We start from the raw sequence: 19860 nt of genomic DNA, 5'->3' as shown, positions 1-19860 counted from the left end.
TCTCTCTCTCTCTCTCTCTCTCTCTCTCTCTCTCTCTCTCTCTCTCTGTATTCCACAAAACCAAAATAAAACCCGTAAACAGTGTTCTGAATAGTTCGCCGAATGCCGATCGGATTGTTTATGATATGCTTGATTTCATTAGCTCACTGTTACATAGTTCTCGTGCGGCTAATTGTTTTTGGCAAAACTCGATTGGAGAACGAAATAATTCTATCGATTCGATTATATACACATTTACTGTGTGAGTGTATAGTGCGTTCGATCTATGAGAGAAATATGCGGGTGCTCTTTCTCATTCATTCGCTACACTCGGTATGCAGTTGAAATGTGCGTTATTTTTATCTTTCAAGAACAACAACAACGAAATAAATAAATATTCCTTTTTTGAGAGATGTTTTTCCCACTCTCTCTCTCTCTCTCTCTCGTGCTCTGCCGAATGATTTTCTCCGTTCTTTTTTTTATTTATAATTTTTCTAGCCAGCACAAGATAAAAAAAAAAAACAACAACGCTGAGGCGCACTTAGATGCCGTTCGTATGCGTGAGTATTTTTTTTCTCACTTAGATGCAATTGAATCGTAATTAACTCAATATCTAGACATAATAAAAAAAACGGTATGAATTTCAAATGATACGCTCAAATTTCACATTCACAGAACGAAACCGACCAAATATTGAACACACTTCGAAATATTCAAACAGATGGAGAGCTGCTACTGTGCTCACGGTACAGAGACTCACAAAAATCGATATAAAATATTCATAAAATGCAACCGACTATGATCACCCTTCTAATGGCACGAACTTCAATTACTCGGTTCACACTGTGTGTATGTGTTTGTCTCTCTGTGTGTGGCTTGGTCGGTGTGATACAGTATGTGATAGTGTTTGAAGCGCCAAGCGAGAATAATTTCGCGAATCGCGTTATTTTCCTATTGACTTTGTCAATTTAGTTTAATCAATGAAATTTTCGTACGTTAAACCAACTAACACCCATGATAGCACGATCATTCTTCGCGTAATAAACACACACACACACACATGCACACGGTGAGAGAAAACGGCTAAGGAGCAACGGGTAACAGCAATGACAACAACAATAACAATACTGCAAAAAAAAAGAGAAATAGTACGTGCACTGACTGGCTGGCTGCTGTCTCCATACTGAGAAAGGCAATGAAACTCACGAACCGAGAGTGCCAGAGAGTCGAGCAGAAAAAAAAACGAACGCAGTTCACACAGAAATTATTGTTCGTCTAGGAGCACGCCAGAGCGAAAAAAAAGCGCAAAATGCTCGATACTGAGTGCTCGGCCCGTTGAGCTCACCAACATATTCTTTTGTACGCAATTTAAAAATAAAGCACGTATTAGCATTCGGCTCAGGTTCGATCACACACATTTTGCGCGCTCTCTTCGTCACCGCCGTCACCGTTGTCGTCGTCATCGGCATCGGCATCGGCATCGGCATCGGCTCCGATGTATGCATGAACTTTCTGGCATTTGTATCACGAGACGTACACACGGCAACTGCCCGAATAATGTGTGTGCCTTGCACATTTATCATAACAAAAAAAAACTGTTTTGAAATTGTAGAAAGAAGTGAAAAAAGAGAGTAAAGAAGCCCAGAATGATATGCTCAGTGGCGACTAGCTCTCTCTCTCTCTGTGTGTCGCAAAAACGTAGAGAACGCAGAGTGCGCGCACTCTCTCTCTCTCTCATTCTCTCTCACACATAGAATTACACGAACAAATACATATGATAAAGCGTGAATTGGTGCGACGAAAAAAAAAATCAAAACCAACGAAAAAAAACATGTTACCCAGTTTTGCAATTGTGTGCTACTGCTGTTTGTGTTATTGTCGCTGATGATGTGTGACCGCATGGCTTCGTCTACTATGCAATTGCGACATTATTTTTCTTGTTGTGTGTGCTTGCTGACTTTTTACTTCTTCTTTTCCGATGTGAAATCATACATTTTGTCGACGAAACGTTTTTACTGTTTGGGTTTTGCATTTACATTATTCAAAATAAATGGATAATAACATTTTTTACGTGGAAAAAGTGTTACTTTCAGGGTAACAACACTTCAGTATTTGTTTTTTTTCTGCTTCTCCGTGTTATTTCTCTATTTATTAAATTACATATAAAATTAATGGTTTTAATTTCGAGGACTTGCTGCAACATGCAATTCCATTGCAGTGCACGCAAAGCGTACTTTGATGAGCATTGGAAAAAGCAAACCAAGAACTCTACATACTCTTAGGTGTTGGTTGTGCGAGAGAGAGAAAGAGAGAGAGAGAGAGAGAGAGAGAGAGAGAGAGAGAGAGAGAGAGAACAGTGAAAAGCATTTCCATTCGTTGTATATGAAAACGATAAGGTAAATCCGTTGAATCCATGTTTGGTCAGTTGATCACATCGATCGCCCTATCTAATCGATAGAAGAAAAAAAACCAACTCTACTCAAAACAGCCAATGTGATGAAATTGTTGTTGCTGTTTTTTTCTGTATTAATCCAAAATAGAGGTTAACATGGTTTGAACAAATGAGTCAGTTTAATTTGATATCAGCGTCTATTTTTGTATGCAATTCGCCCATCGACGCGATTCCCATCGCATTTGTCACCGTGTTTATCTAATGCTCATGCATATGCATACGAACAAGTTCTCGTCTGTTTTGTGTGTAGTAGCAAGTCGAATTCAGAAAAAAAATAATCGAATAAAAATCGAAAGTGTTTCGAAGTTGATTTTGACGGTCATGAACTAATGCCGTGGATAAATTCAACAGAAACCTATACGCTTTACATTTTGTTTATTTTGGAGATAAACTAAGCGGAAGCTTAGTAGCAGATATCGTTCGCCATCTGTAAAATTGACATCATACATAAAACTTCCGTGCGATGCGGCATTTTGATTCCCTCTGGAAACTGCACGTGGTATCAATATCACCTCCAAAGAAAAAAAAACCCAACTAAATGTAACGAAATGTGATGCATAGTTAAAAATAGTGAGCTTCGTTCAAGGCATACATTCCCAAAAATCATTCCAAATATAGACATTCAACTGCATTTTCGGTTATTTATTTAGAGTATTTTTTCTTCTCTCGTTTGGTTTGTATTTCTTCACTTCGTTTAATTAAACTTAATTTAATAGATGCATTTTCTCTCACTCTTCACTCATTCTGTCTGTCGACTCGTGGTGCGTGTATGTTTTGGGTGTTAACGACAAATACCATAGCTTCCTTTATTTATTTTGAGAGTGAGAGATATAATCCATACAACGTCTCAACACATGTCGGCTTTCATGTTTCTTCTTTCTCGATCCTCGCACCGCGTTCGCACTAATTCTCGTTTCTATCATTCCGAAGAATTATGGAAGTATGTGTGTTTGTTTGTGTCGAAAGAGAAAAAAATGCCGATCCGATTTGAAGATGCAAGTTTCGATCCAAAAATAGACATATATAGAACTTGACTTGAGGTGTCCACTGAGGCGCCGAATCGAATCGAGCACTGGCTGTGCATATATGTGTTATGAGTATTGACCCATCGGTAGGAAAGTGAGCGGCGGTCACATGAAAATAAGTTGTGAAAATTTATCAGCAGAAAGAAAAATGGGTTTTTATGCGAAATTTCTTGACATATTGAAATGCAACCAGTATTGCTATTGCTTCGTAAAATAAGTAATACATGTGCAGCACATGCAGCAAGCAATGAACGAACGAAAAAACAAAAAAATAAAATTCACCGTTGAATATTTTCTCAGAATTTTGTTTGCACTTTCAGAGAGATCGAACTGCATTTTTGCAACGGGCCGATCACGTGCCGAGGTGTAGTGAGAGAGCGAGATAGATAAAGAGGCATAAGAGTGTATTGAACGCGACTTATCACGCGTGCATACTAAAATATATATGCTTATGCGGCGCTCATACATTTATTGGGCGATGTGCAGAGAAAGTTCTGATTGGCATACAACAAAATTGCATTCAGATTGGTTATTGAGGTGTTTTGTTTTTTTCTACCTCTCCATGCAACACAAATTGCTGTTGCAAAGCGTTTATTATATTCAGAATTGCCGCAAAATTTTAATGAGCCACTTTTGTGAAGCGCGAGACCGAGAAGCTTCTTCTCTCTCTCTCTCTCTCTCTCTCGGTCCAATCCATCAGCTGTTGTTCCGCCGACTTTTTTTCTTGTACATTTGATTGAAAAATTACCATTTGATAGCCGCACTTTTTTGCACCCTTCTAGCTAGACTAACTTTCCGTTTTATTGCCATTTTCATTCAAGTGTTTTTTTCTTCTTCTTCGTCGTCTTCTTTTTTCATTATTCCAAAGTTCCGTTGCTTCTTCTTTTATTTTTGCATCAAACAGTGATAAATCGTCGTTTTTTCCTTCTTGTAAAGCAAATAGTTTGGTTTTAATTCAAATAAAACTGCTCGATACCGTATAAAAAAGTGCAGTATGCATACAAATCACAATCTGTAGCTAGATCCAATAAAGATCGGACCAGAATATGGAGGGACGGAGAGAGATAAAGCGGAGGAGAAAAATTAAACCGGCAGCAAAACAAAATTATTAGCAATATTATTTAATATTGCATTCATCAACTCAACCGAATCATATTTTCTTTTCTATGAAATCCGTAATTAGAATTTATATTTTTTTCTTCTGTTTTGGTTTCAAATCAATCAGCAATTATAAAGTAGCAAATGGTTCGGTGGTTTGTAGAATGGAAGAGAGAGAGAGAGAGAGAGAGAGAGAGAGAGAGAGAGAGAAAAGAACATTGAACATTGAACAAGCGAAGAGAAGAAACCTAAACCGAAAACAAAATAGATGTGTATAAATCTCATTGGCATGGAAATCATTGACGGAAAACAATGCCATTACGCGATTTGGTATATAACGAAGTGCACGAAGCGAGAGATCGTTGACAATAAACAATCAAATTGTGCAATGATTTGGAAAAAATGATTAAATCGATGTCAATTAGAATGGATTTAGCCGTTAGGTTTCAATGTTGTTGTCGTTAATATTTTTTGCTTCTCTTTTTCGAGAGACAGAGTAAGTCATTTGGAATTTATGATGTTCCCGCGTTCACAGACGCGGACGCTGTTGAAATTGGCAAGACGGAAATGTACGATGTGTCCCGCTTGTTTGGCCGCGTAACAATCGAATAAACTGATTAACCTTCGCCAAAATCGAATCGATTATATTGCGTCGTTGCCGTTGTTGTAGTTTGCCAAACAATAAAGTCACATTTTACACCTCTAATTATAGCAAATTACATCCAAAAATGGCAAGGAATTTTCATTGAATCGAACCAAATTGAAATGAGTTGTGTGCAGCGACATGAGTAGACAGTGAATCGTTCAGAAGATTCAAGTTACTTTTCCATCACTAAAAGACATTGGATCGTGTGTGTGTGTGTGTGTTTGTATTGAAATGGTCGAAAGCCAAGCAATATGCTACAACTAAATGGCCTGGTGACCGGTCATATTTTCCCCGGTCATAACTTCCCTCATACAAAATGAATGGAGAATTTATGTCCAAAATGACGGAGAAAATAATTCCATTTCAAATTTGGACATAAATTCCCCATCTAAAAAATTTTGATTAGAGAAAATATGTCCAAAAATCAGAAGAAATTATATCCAAATGCATATGGACATAATTACCCGGGGAAATTATGACCAAAGAGTCAGTGGAATTATATCCAATTGAAAATGGACATAATTTCCCCACGTATTTTTCATCGAATAATTGTACATAAATAATGAAATTAGCGTCACTTGAAGCGTTATTATTGAATGTAAAAAAATTTGGCCCAAAATGTTTGTTTCTTATTCTGCAACATTTCACGTTCATCGTGATTTGTGGCACTCTCACTTGCTTGAGTGTACAGCTGTCACTTTATTAACATATTAATAATTTATTAACATATTTTTTTATTAACATATTAATAATTTATTAATATTTTAATAAAATGAATTTTTTATTAACGTTAATAAAATATAGTGCATTTCATTAACATATTAATAATTATTAGTATGGTAAATTTTCGGTTATTGATATGGTGTAGATTTTATTAAAATGTTAATAAAATGTGGTTATTAATATGGTGCCGATTTTATTAGAATTCTAATAAAATCGACAATTTTTTTATTAGAATTTTAATAAAATGTGGTTATTAATATTTTCAGACTCGTTTTTCTTTGAGATTTTGTCGTGATAAATGATTATCTTAATCTAAACGCTGTGTTGAATAGACTTTGATGTGAACATGATGTCGTCCGTTGATAAAATCGGATGAAATCCAATATGTTGTCGAATTTATTAGAATTCTAATAAAATCGGCACCATATTAATAACCACATTTTATTAACATTTTAATAAAATCTACACCATATTAGTAACCGAAAATTCACCATACTAATAATTATTAATATGTTAATAAAATGCACTATATTTTATTAACGTTAATAAAAAATTCATTTTATTAAAATATTAATAAATTATTAATATGTTAATAAAGTGACAGCTGTACACTCAAGCAAGTGAGATATATATTGTAAAATATATATAATAAAAAATGTTGATTAGAGAAAATATGTCCAAAAATCAGAAGAAATTATATCCAAATGCGTATGGACATAATTTCTCGGGGAAATTATGACCAAAGAGTCAGTGGAATTATATCCAATTGAAAATGGACATAATTTCCCCATAGATTTTTTTGGATTTTGGGGAAATTTTGTCCGAAATTCGGTGGAATTATGACCGGGGAAGTTATGCCCTGTAGCCAATGGCCTTAATATAGCAGCTATTTTAAAAACGGCTTCATTTTCACCAAATCCACAAGCAAAACCAATAACAAATGGCAAGCGTGAGCTCCCATACTGATACTGTTGCATTGCCACAACTTTCATGTCACATCTCAAGCACAGCAAATCAATTTCTATACCACAAAAACCCAATTACAGTAAATTCAATCAGAAATGAAGCAAATCACAGTGTAATGTGTACACATATATTCCAATTGCGAGCGAGATTGCAGAGGAAGATGAACGAAAAATTAAACCCAAATAGGCGTTAAATAAAGATGATATTCTTCTTTGGAATGTTTTTTTTTCTCGGTCGGTTGTATGGTAAAGTGGCTTTAAAAGCCGGCGAAAGGGAAGAGGTCGTGATCGTATTTTAAATGCTGCTCCATGCTGCTTTTTTTCGTCAGTGTTAATATTGTTCACCGCAATTGCTGCCATTAATTTTTCCAATGAGTCGGTATTGTGCACCAATCACGGCACACTCACTTCCAAAATTGGAACGCCGATCAAATGAAACGAAATACGTAGAAAGAAAGAAACCGCGCAACAGAACAAGAATATGCAATTCAGTTCATCTTCTTGGCTTAAATTTTTCTTTTGAAATTAATTTATGGCGGTTCTGTGGCCGTCACAATTTCTCATACGTATTATATTATTCACGAGCGTGTGTTATTCATCATGACTAAGAGTGCTGTGGGTGTTTTTTTTCTGTTGCTCTCTCTCTCTCTCTTCCCCCTTCAAATTAAATCTTAAGCCACGAGAAAACAGAAATATTGCCACCAAACAGATATACTTGGGCCATTTTTCAATATATACATTTCAAATCGGATTGATTTATCCTTTAGAAGTATTAAATTGCTTCCTGTCCTTGATGCGGCTAACAATTGTTTTTTTTTTCTTCATTTCTTGCCATGCTGTTGTTCCGTTTTGATCCGACGTTGCACTACGACATCCGAATGCGAATGGAAAATCGCTATATGTCGCTCAACCAAAACCCAAATGTTATGAATGAGTAATCGGATAATAATTCGAAATGGAAAATAGATCTATTCAAAAAGCGATCGACAAGTCATGGATAGAGAGAGAGAGAAAAAAGACAAGTCGTTTCGATAGATAGTTATACATAAAGTGGATCGTATAACCGGCCCCAAACGAATCAGTAAAAATCAGTTGCTCTTTTCAGAAAACACAAAACTTCCCACACACACACACACACACATGTCCACGCATACATACACGAAATGGGTAAAGCGCACCGTAATATTGCTACCATATAAATATGGCTTCGTGTTTTGCATTTCAGAATTGTGCTCAGTCAGCCGGTTGAAAATACTAATAACAGCAACAACAGCAACTGTATTAACAACCAAGCGATCGATGACAACGCGGTGCGATGGCAACAAAAACGCTCCCAATGTATGTGCACGGTGCGCTGTATATTATGAATGACATGTACCTGATAGTTTATATCTGTCCACTGTCTTTTCTCTCTGCGGGCTCGTTTTTCCTTCGAAATTTTTCGTTACAAGAAGAAACTCACTCGCTTGCGATTGAACCAATTGAATACAGAGAGACACTGGAGAAAGAAAACGAACAGGGCCCGCCGGTTGTTTTTGTAGTTGTTGTCGTCGTCGTTGTCGTTATTTAATTCGATTGATTCAATGTACAGTGTAATTGTACACCGCCATTGAATTTTACTCGATTATTATTATATATTGAAACATATTCTCCATTGAGAATGACCCCAATTCCGGGTATCGAGCTTTTCATTTGTTTTGCATTTTTTTTTTGTATCACAATGTGTGTCTCAATCACATGAAAAGCATCGATGAATCTGAGTCAATAGCTTGCCTTTGTTTGTTCGTTGTTCTGTTTTCTCGTCGTTTTTTGGTCGATAAATATGCCGAACATATCGTCATGTATGTGTGACTGTATCTTTAGAACATATTTTAATTACTAATGAATGGAATTAGTTGAACGAGTGCAAAAGCATTCATCATTTGGCGATGGTAAAAACAACAAACGAAACAGTGAGCGTTCACAGATGAAGCGAAATTAAATTACCTAATTGAAGCCACTCATAAACATTCTTTTCACATGCGATACGTGTCATTTCTTTTCTTCTATTGTGTGATGGCGGGCTATGTGTGCTTTTTATCAGCCCATATTTGCGAGACGACGACGACAACGACATAATTCCAAAACAATTGGTTTCGATTCATTCGCATGTGCGGCACATTGCAAGCAAATCGCACAGACAACAACAGCAAAACGCGCTTGAGCTCGCAGCACAGAGAGAGAGAGAGAGAGAGAGAGAGAGAGAGAGAGAGAGAGCGCAATTTCGAACATAAAATTGAAATGAATAAATGAAAACGCGAACCGAGTCGTAGCGAAAGACAGTCTCGAATAAAGCCGCTCACACACAGAACGCAGCGCGTTCAGATAAAATTTATATCTATATGTTTTGCTGCGTGGGGAGACATTTAATTAAAGTAAAATATTGCAACTATTTTGGCTGAGGTCAACCAGCAACAAGTAAAATTAACATCAAGAGAAAATACACATGTGACTAGAAATTTTCTAGTTTAAACACATACACACACGGTTCGCGCCAGCAATGAAATGTTCCGGCCAAGGCAGAAAATGAACGCAACATCGAAATTGAGAGAAAAACAAACAACCACAAAAATGGAATATTTGAAATAGTTTCGATAATTGTGCACATCTTACGTGATATTATGCTCTTTTGCAAGAGAGAGAGAGAGAGAAAAATTGATCAAAATTGTGGGCGTACCGCGAACGAAAGAATTCATTGCAAGAAATAAACGCTGGAAACAAGCAGCACACACACGAAAAAAAATTCATTCAAAAAAAGTTGTGTGTTTTTTGTTATGGAAATATGTAATGTTAAACGCTCTTTTTTCTCCACTTTATGCCCATCTTTCGGCATATCATCATTCTGTGCGTGTGCCATTGTCTGTGTGTAAATCGTTCGCCGCACCAAAGTGAAGATCCATATCGGATTTCGAAACGAATCAAACCAAAATCCAAGCATCCACAGCCAATTAATCGAATGAATTTGAAGAGTTACAAAAACCAACAACAAGAGCCGTATCATTTCCAAAAGGAAATTAACTCTTACCACAATTTTTGCTATTTAATTTTGATTTTCAACGATCAATTTATCAGAAATTAGAAGCGGCGAGCGCGCGCATACAATGGTATTTTCTAATTCTCACATTTTTCCATTGCTAATTTAGATAATGCGTATGATAATTCATCGGTCGGATTTCATTTATCCGTCGATTTATTATCAATGGACTAGTACACTATATATTTGTTGGAATTCCATGTTAAATTTCAGTTGAAACCGCCATGATACGTATGAAATGTTGAAAAATCAAGCGATAATGGCGAATTGGTGGAAAGTGGTTATAGATCTGTTAAAATATTCATAGCATTAGAACTAATAAAATAAATATGACGTAACGAATAGCAACCGAGTAGTGTTCAATCAAAGAGAAAGGAGAGAAAAAAAACAGGGCGAAAAAGTCATGTTGTGAACGAAACGAGACTCGTGGTACTTTCATGTGTGTATTTGTGTGAAATGGACAACGGGAGAATGAGCTAGAAAAAAAAAACAACATCAACAACACACATCCCAACAACAATGAGGCCTGTACACAATGGTTTGTTTACACGATATGCGCCGCGTCTGCGCTTTGGCCACCAAGAATGTGGTTCTCTTTTTGCTGTATGTTTTGTTTCTATGTTTTTGGTGTGTTATGTTTGACTGCTAACATGCATGTAAACAAACGTACCTATACAAACGTACTTTATCGGAATCGCAACAAAACCAACCGAACAGAGAAAGAAAATGCATTGCCACCGAGAAACCGGGCCACTTCACCGATCTTTCGTCGAAAATTGGCTTCGATTTTTCCACACACACATACACACACTAGATAGAGTATCGTCTGCATAATGTATTATTATGTGCGGCGGAAGTATCCTATGACCAAACAATGGCTCTCGGGAAAGAATGAACGAATGAACAACAGAAAATTAAAAAAAAAACCGTAAAACAAAAGAATTGGCACAAGCATTTTAACCACATTTTTTTTCTTGCTGTACACTGGCCACGGAAAGACATGGAATGCCCGCTATTTTTTCTTATTTTCTCTATGGCCAATTTCTTTTATCTATTGATTGATTTTTTCAAGTATGTTGCATTTAACTAAATACAATAGCTTAAGCGATTTTGCTTTTAGCTGCTTTGATAAGTCATTTTACGTTGGCCTGTTTTTTTTTCGTTCGAAAATTCTATGCCAGTTCTTATGAACTATTGCATTTTCGTTGCGGAAAAAAATAACAAATAGCATACTTATGTTTTTAGATATTTAAACCTGAGCAGAAAAGGAAACCGCCACATCCTGAATACTCAAAAACTGCCACATCCAAATATAGATAAAGACAAACATAGCCACAACGCATAGATATACAATAGTTTTATACATTCATAAATTACAAGAGGAAATTTTTGTTTTTCATTCATTGGGTCAAACATCGTTTAAAGGTGTTAATTTGCTGGAGATCGGGAGATAGAAATTGAGGAAATGCAAACAAATCACTTAATTATAAGTCAAATCAATGAGACGACCAAAAGAGAGAAAGAGAGAGAAGAAAGATGTTAGACGAATGTGAAAAGATCAAAACACGATTTTCATATATACACATACGCTGAGAGTGTATGAGGGAAAAAAGTGGAATAAACGCAAATATACACCTAACATCGGCATGGGTGTCTTTCAATGATTGTTTGTTTTGGCCGTGTGTTTTTGTATTTGTGTGAGTGAAAATTGAGTGTGGTCCAAGATAACAAAAAAAAAAGAAACTCAAATAAAATTTCATTGAAGGAATTTACTTTTTCGAAAAAAAAAAAAAAAATGACGCATTCTACAATGGGATTTTTGTTTTTATCGGTTAGTTCTTTTTTGGTTGGTTTCAAAAAACAAAATAAGTTTAGTAAGTAAGAAAGAGGAGTCTATGTTAAATGGCATTCGATAACATGCCATGGGACTGGAGAAGTAAGCAATGGAAGGAGAAGAAACAAAAAATAAGTAAGTAGAAGAGAGGCCGAAATAAAAACGTAATTGATAAATGTGGGTTATATTGTACATAATTTTATACTGTACCTGATTATAAGTGGGCCTAAAGTTAACGAAAATAAGAGACTTAATCAATTAATTGACTGGGCTTTTTGGAACGTTGATAATTCTCTTTCTCTGTCGTCTCCTCTTTCTGCACTATAAAAAAGAACAACACGTCAAAACCACTAAAATACGGTCGCGAACTAGAGAGCAATGACGGTGAATGCACTTGAATGTCGGCCACACCGTTTATAAAATGCCAGTCCAATGTGTGTTTTGTTATCGTTTTTATTGTTTTGTATGCACAGGAAATAAATGTAGGCGTCACATCAAAATGCAAAGAAGACAAACAGCGAGAAAAAAAACAATACACACAGACAATAAATTATTTAACTGTACTGTTTTTTGTGTTTCTAGTTCGTTTTGTTTTGTTAATGTCTCTTTGTACAGCACTTTTTAATTCAGCGCGTCCGTAAAAAAAAACAATTTTTTTCTCTTAATTTGGCGATACAACGATTTCTTTTCCACTTTATTTTATAATCGTTTTCAGTATTATTTTTTGCTCAGTTTTTGTTAACTGCACACACAAATACACTCTCTCTCTTGAATCACTCACTTATGATTATTGTTTTTTTTTCTCCATATGTCCGTCTCTTTGGCAAGCAAAGATTCGCCGAGTCGCACTTGTTTTGGTCTTTCGTACACACGAATCGAGCAACAGTAACAGCAACCGTGGGGCCGTAGCTTAGAGTCAAGAAAGTGAATGAGCGAACTGAAGCGAGATGTGTTGTGTAGTTTGTGTTTGTTAATAAATTTGCTCGGTCAAACGACAATTTCCGCAGATGAAACGTAACCAACAGTGCGATGTGCTACACAGAAAACTTGTGTGTAAAATGGGTGAATTGGTGTATTCATTCACTGTAAATATGAAACCAGGTTCGAATGGATCTACTTCTATACAAAAATCAACTTGACGCCACCGATGAAAACACAAATCGTCTCGTTTGAAATGGAATTGTCTGCTCAATGGACTTAATTCACAAAACACAAATTCTTATCCACATTTGAAATGGTCAAATGGTTTGCTTGCGTCTATTATTTTTCTTCGTCTGTTTTTTCCTGTTTGTCGTTTCTATAACTCGCACTCTCTGTCTATCTTTCGTCTTGTGGTCACTTTTATTGAAAAAATTATGTTTGATTTTGTGTGTCTTCCACCACCGTTGATATGAAATACACAACGAAATGTATGCAAAAACCAATTCAAATGCAGTTAAAGAGAGGAAAAATTATGATGAAATTGCTTTTTTTTATGTCTATCATAAGTTATGTATATTCCGCGTTCATCTCAAATGGTATGTTGTTCTGCACACGTTTGGTGTTTTAATACTTGCTTGTTAGTCTTTATCGCTTCCAAAACCACACAAATTTACACCATCGATGCGATTTATTCGGAAATTCGGATTGTCCACCAAGTTTTTGTCGGTTTCTTTGAATGAAATACTTTTAAAAGTCGAAAATATTTATTCTCGCCAGGCTTTGGAATTCAAATCAATTTAAGAAATGATGTGATTCTTCGTTTGATGTTTATTTGTTGCTATCGTTCGTCGCGTTGATTCAATGGAAATTAAGACACGTCAAACTTGAATTGAAGACAACGAGTGAATTGAAACATAAAACTGGACTCACTGAAATCTTTGAAGTGAATAGAACGTGTGTGTGTGCGCAAGAGAGAGAGAGAGAGAGAGAGAGAGAGAGAGAGAGAGAAATGTGTGTGTTTTTTTTAGTTTCGTACGCCATGCAATAATTTTGCCTGTGTGTATGTGTGTTATGTGTACTTTATGACATGCAGCTTCATGTGTGTTCTTCGGAAATCATCATCGCGCTTCTACAGCACAACAACTTCCATACATCTCGAAAATACACCAAATAACACCAATACCATGATAAATGAGCGCGCACACATGAATTCCGGTTGTGCGTTGTTCGAATCCCCCCTGAATATACTACTAATACTGCTGCTTCTGCTGCTGATTCAAACAGCGATTTCAGTTGAAAATGACGTTTGAATGTGTCGTTGTATGTGACATAATGTGTGTATGTTGTGAGTATATGTGAGTGTGTGTAACGATGTTTTGTGCTTGTTTTTGAATTGAAAATAAAATATGGCGCTCTTTGCATTTGTAGTGCCATATTTGCCAAACATAAACGAGACTGTGTACAGTGCATGCCATCGGATGTGAAAGAAGCAATAGAAGCAGCATGGCTCTGGATTTATAAATATATATATATGCAAACCATCTCACATCTCTCGTCATCACTTTTGACAGACGGAACACGTTACCATACGCGATTTCCATACGATGAATGCATCTGTATGGTGAATATGCGGTGGTGAAAAACAGAAAAGCAGAAACATTTAATTTTTGAATGAATGCAATACCCAGATTTTTTGCATCATCATCTTTTTTATTAAAAATTTTTTTTTATAAACGATTTTTTTTTTTTAAAGAATCAATTAACAAGTAGTATTATGTATTTGCGAAATCATTTCAAACCGCCAAGTCTAAGAGCGAAGCGTAAGTTTTTGTTTTCGGTTTTGGAAACGTTATATCTTCTTTTAACTTTGTCATAATTTGATACAAAAATAAAATTGGCTTCGCAAAAAAGACACAATTTCGTTGGATGGCTGTGTTTGTCGAGGTAAATGTTCGTATGATTTCAATGAGTTAGTATGTTTTCCCTACAGTGATGAAGGCAACTGGATTCGAAAATTATGCCAAATAATTGTAAGTATCTTTTTCCGTTAAATGACGTTCCAGGTACTCTTTCTCGATCAACGCATCAATGCAACGCTGCAAAATGATTGAAACAGTTGCATAAATTTCAAATGAAAGAAAAGCGATTACAGATGAATCGGTTGGAAATAAATCAACGAATGATACCTTAACTGCTGGAATCTTCGGCTTGAATTTGGCGGCCAATTGCTCGATTACCTCTCCAATGAGAATTTGATGCTTAAGTGTCTTCCGCATTTTCATGACCCGAACGATGGCTGCCTCGATCAAATGACGACGATCCTCTTCGATGCCATTGTGTGTGGCTTTACTATCACTCTCCTGTTCGGATTTCATTCGCACACCCGATATGTCGAAACGCAATTTTGGCCTGAAATTTACGAGAAAAACACAAGAATCAGTACAGTTTTAATTGCCTCCAAATCAGAACCAAGTTCAATGAAAATTTTCAAAAAGCTCAATTTTCAAATGGCGCTTATCAATGATTCAAAAATTATTCATTATTTACCCAGTATAATTTGTATTCAGTGAAATGACCGAGCTGTCCGTTATGTTGGCCATGTCTGCGCTTTTCAACAGTTTCATTTTCACCACCAAAAGCGCTAGCATCTGGTACAGATAATGCTTGTTGATGCCCGTGTTGTCGTGGATTTGTTGTGCGGTGAATGTTATTTGTTCGTTGAATTGAAGCAAGATGGCCATTTGGAATGTGTTGGCCTTGATGAAATAACGCTGTTTTTCGGTTTTCATAAGCAATTCACCCTTTGATCGATTGTACAGCCAATTCAGTTGACGTCCATTTTGCTGGCTTTTGTAGTAAGCAGTGAATCGTTCCATTGCTTTTGCCATCTCCGGCGGTGGCATTAATGTAATGCTTTGTGTGAATGGCCACGAGCCATGAGTCAAAACTTGTATGCGGAAATCAATGTCGAGTGGTTCGCCCGATGCGATTCGTTGACGGAATTTGTCGTTTATGTCCTTTGACACAGCAATGTCCTGAAAACGAAAGAATAAATTTGAGCATTGAAGTCAAAGCACCATAGTTTTCTCTTTTTTTTGGCCATTGCTTTCCACTCGTACCTGGTACATACGCTGTAGCTTGTTTGTGTAGTTGTAACCGCATGTATGCTTCATTTTGGAGATCATCGATGCTTCGGCATCATCAGAGGCGGATAACTGCTCGATCTAAGAAGAGACAAATGCAACACTCGTGTTCAATACACAGAAATATCGATCGGAAACAATAGAAAAGAATTTTAGTCAAAATTCATACCAAACGTTCGGCCAATTTTTTCTTGTAAAACACCTCGAACACATCTTTATCCTCGATGTATCGGAACACAGTCAACATTTGATTGAGCGAATCTTCCAGTTCGGCTTCTTCCAAATTTTTATTCGATTTCTTTAGCAAAATATGGCAGTAAGCCGCCAATAATTCTGGACTTTTATTGGGGTTTCCACTTTTTGTGATCACAGAATTTTGATTAATGAATTTGCTACAGGCCTTGTCAAGTGCAGCCACGAAGCCAATCTCATTTTTAAACTGATCGCGTACGAGTGACTGATACTTTTTGTGTACCGATAATATCGTTTCAATGTACACTTTTGGATCCTGTTGTGGAAGAACGAGAACAAACGTGATTAGTGTGTGAAGCTGAAGCCACGTTGAATTTATCAAAATTGACTCACTTTAACAGCTTCATCGGCACCTTTCTCCAGTTTGTCCAGACCCTCTTTGGTAACATGCTCTTCTAAGATAGCATTTAATCGTTTCAATACAACATCTGCCTTAACGGCCAATGAACACATCAAACCCATGTCCTCGTTCTTTTCATTTGATAACATTACCTGTTTTCAATTGAACAAAAGCAATTTTCTTTAGAACAAAATGCCGATGCACTTGCAAATGTGTGACATCTTACCCGAAATTCGATGTCAAATAGCTCCAAGTGCTTTTTAATCAATGTATCGCTAAGAACTGCCATCAACGGCTCTTCGGTTGTGACATGGAGTAGCTTAATACGGTCCTTCATTTCCTCGTCAATACGCTTCTTCACATGGTCCATGTACTTGACGAATGAATGTTGTTCAGTGTAAAACTTTTCAATGGAAGCACCACTTTCCTTGATGTAGAAAATTTCGGTACCTTCAAGAACACGCTTCTCGAACTCTCGGTATACCTATTCGAATGGGAGATTTTCATATGAAATTCAGTTATGGAAATCAATTGTTATCCATTATTTCAATGGATTCAACTCAATTGATGCTACATCAACAGGTTCATTCAATACGATATAAACAATTCCAGTGAAAAATCAAATATACCGTCAAATGTGCAGTTGTACTCTCTGAATCAGATGAACTTTCCAAAATACCGAGCTCAATGTATGATTCAACGACAGCTCGAATTGCGGCCGAATTGATTCGCTCACCAGCTCGGCTTCGTTCCAACATCCGTAGAGCTGCGTTGGCAACCTTTTGATTCAGATGTGTAAACAGATGATCACGCCATGTGTGCAATGCAATCTGTTCGATCGTTTCAGCATCAGCATCTTTCTTATGATGTTGCTTATTTAAATAAGCCGATGCACCATTCAGAACTTTGCTTGACCGTTGGAAATCGGTCCACTCGGCACAATAATATTCCAAGCATATTTCGTCTTGGTCAGAATCGGGTGTTCTCTATTATTGAAAAATACAATTTTATGGAATAAGGTTACCGCAAGAAAATTTTAAATTTGAACAGGTCATCATGTATACAAAATATGTTTTGAATGTTTGAACACAGATTTTTATTGTTTCGTAACATAAGATGGCAACACTCACCGCTGAAATTTCCTTGATGTGCTCATCTAAGAACTCTTTCACTTTGGTATTAATACGTTTGTATCCGCATGTTGCCTGATTATCTTTCGCGTGAATCCACACATTCAACTCCTTTCCCTTCACACAGTAGTCAACGATCAGTCTGATGAACAGAAAATATTGTGATTAACCAAAACTGAAGAAATTTTTTTGGCAAAACGATCGAAAAAGGCGAATTTAAAATTGAATTATTCAAAATGTTTTTAATCTCAATAGCACTTCCAGGAAAATATTTGAAATAATGACCGTTTGCAAATATAAGTCGTTCTTGTACACATATTCGATGACTAATGCCGAAATTCTCGGCACTTTTCGTCATTGTATTAAGAGATAACCGTTTGAGCTACGCAAGAGTTTGCGTTTTTGTGTAACTGATTGACGTTTGGTTTCGTATCGTTATACATCGTTCGTATTAGAATAGGGGAACAAGATGTATTTCAATCGTTCTAAAACATGATAATAGAGTTTCCATCACGTTTAGTGCATTCTACAGCTCAATTCTCCAAAGGAGCTGAAATCTATGCTGATTTTCTTCTGTTTTTTTTTTTTAAATCGTAAACCGAAACCGAAATACTGCTATCTGTCACTTAAACAACCGTCGGTGCATACATTGGTACATACAATACACAGTATTCACACACAAGTTTGACATTTGACAATCATTTCGAACATGAATTTTTATGCGGAACTCATGAATACGCTTGACCGAACAGTTTTGAAACAAATAGAAACATTCTTTATATGGAAACATAATTTTCATTCGGATGATCAACATTCCGAAATTCCATAACTGTATGAGTGACGCACTTTTTTTCTCAATTGAAACATTTTTTTGCGAAATACAAACCTTACCTTGGCAAAATGTCACAAATATCTCACCAACAAAGCAATCACATTTTGAAGCGAGCGCTCGATTGCAAACAAAATTAAAACTGAACCAAACAATTGAATAGGTTGATTTGAGCCTGGATTCAGAATCATGTCGATATGCCGGCTATTCCAAGAAAAAAAAACTTACGTATAAAATTCCATGTATTCGGCTTTCGTCATTTTTCGGTCGAGATAAATTTGCTTCATGCGATCCAGAAATATCTGTCGCATCTATTGAACGAAAAAAAAAACAATTCCGGTAAATTGATTGCAAAGTGTTTTGCATTAAAAGTCACGAAAAAATTGCGCTTACCTTTTCATCTTTGTCGTTGTTGTTTCGTTCCTCCTGTTGACCCGCCATGATAATAACACTTGAACAGCTGATGCAAGTAGAAACGATGAAAAATAAAACAATTTGACTTCTTCTAATACGCGTTTAAAATGTGCCTATGACTCATTACGTCTCGGTATTCCCGAGAAATGTGAGATTCTGTTGGAATTTCACAATAAAATGTAGTTCGGCGAATATTTTATCAGTATATATGACGTTTTAAATCGCAATGGAAATAAGATCGAGGACGATTTTGAATAGATTACAGTAAAAAAAAAATTGCCTGCTGATAAGTGATTGGGGTCTTAACAAAAAAAAACAAATTGCAAATATTTTATTTTAATAGTTTCTGTAGATTCTTTTTTTTTTGTTGCCTACAAACAAACTCGCACACACATTTGCATTTGTTTGACAGCGCAAGTGTGCGACGTTGTTGTGTATCCGACGTGTGAGAGAAGACTGCGAAATTGGATGCGATTGCTTGGTGCGAACAAAATATACTGATTCACGTTCGCACCGACAACGATCGGTCAAATCAGCAGGCAACAAGCGAACTGTCAAAAACTGAACCGATTTTAACCGTTTCGATTTCTCTCTCTGTGTCTCGCTCGTTGTGTGTTTCTCTGCACATGAACAAACCTTAATGAAGAATGATCGACTCAGTCCATTTTTAAATAATGCCATTTCCCGGCGTGTTGTAAAACGAAAAATTCGTAGACAGATTAATTTGGATGAATCTAAGAAAATGATCTATGATTTAAGAAAATGACCAATTTCTCCTATATCGATTTGATGAGCAACGCGGATGACATGGCAAAAATGAAACGCTCACAAAAAAGATGATTTTTTTCCGGATTTTTTTTGCTCCGAATTGTCTGATGTCCAATCGATGATATTGAAGAGAAGAAAAAAAACCATTTCAGAGGCAGGTCCATTGTGACTATACAAAACACCACAAATTCTGATTCTGTGATGAAATACGTTTTCCAGTGTGATTCAATTCGAAAATTCCATATCTAAACAAGGAAATTTTGAACGG

General features: G+C 36.3%; 2 protein-coding genes across 4 annotated transcripts in view; both read right to left on the bottom strand.

The window, feature by feature from the left end:
• Positions 1-13644, bottom strand: part of LOC129576944 (probable serine/threonine-protein kinase DDB_G0282963) — a 22382-nt gene extending 8738 nt beyond the window's left edge. The window contains exon 1 of one of the 3 annotated variants that reach the window (XM_055463124.1): positions 12006-13644. The gene's annotated coding sequence lies outside the window, so the exon portion shown is untranslated. Of the gene's footprint in view, positions 1-1131; positions 1371-12005 lie in introns of those variants that run through there. The other 2 variants (XM_055463122.1, XM_055463123.1) reach the window with 2 other exon arrangements.
• A 761-nt stretch (positions 13645-14405) lies between these two features.
• On the bottom strand, positions 14406-19376 carry LOC129576993 (cullin-1-like). The gene is made up of 11 exons (XM_055463331.1): positions 18804-19376; positions 18639-18721; positions 17582-17723; positions 17081-17437; positions 16678-16935; positions 16445-16603; positions 16029-16367; positions 15836-15940; positions 15264-15751; positions 14903-15125; positions 14406-14812 (listed from the first exon to the last, which is right to left on the bottom strand). The coding sequence occupies exons 1-11, from the start codon at positions 18849-18851 to the stop codon at positions 14732-14734; spliced, it is 2283 nt and encodes a 760-aa protein (XP_055319306.1). The 5' UTR covers positions 18852-19376; the 3' UTR covers positions 14406-14731.
• Positions 19377-19860: the final 484 nt, after the last annotated feature.

The sequence above is a fragment of the Sitodiplosis mosellana genome, unplaced genomic scaffold, assembly GCF_009176505.1.
Source record: "Sitodiplosis mosellana isolate CC-2019 unplaced genomic scaffold, AAFC_SMos_1.0 Smas_scaffold_6191, whole genome shotgun sequence".
NCBI classification, from domain to species: Eukaryota; Metazoa; Arthropoda; class Insecta; order Diptera; family Cecidomyiidae; genus Sitodiplosis; species Sitodiplosis mosellana.
The sequence above is the reverse complement of the archived record's forward strand: the minus strand, read 5'-3'. Positions and strand labels throughout refer to the sequence as shown.

What these genes read in the sequence shown, in the direction of transcription:
- LOC129576993 (XM_055463331.1), bottom strand. Translation starts at nt 18,851, where the DNA reads ATGGCGGGTCAACAGGAGGAACGAAACAACAACGACAAAGATGAAAAG. An exon ending in GTACAACTGCACATTTGACG is followed by an intron (nt 16,936 to 17,080) that starts GTATATTTGATT and finishes CCATTCGAATAG; the next exon opens with GTATACCGAGAGTTCGAGAA. An exon ending in TATTTGACATCGAATTTCGG is followed by an intron (nt 16,604 to 16,677) that starts GTAAGATGTCAC and finishes AATTGAAAACAG; the next exon opens with GTAATGTTATCAAATGAAAA.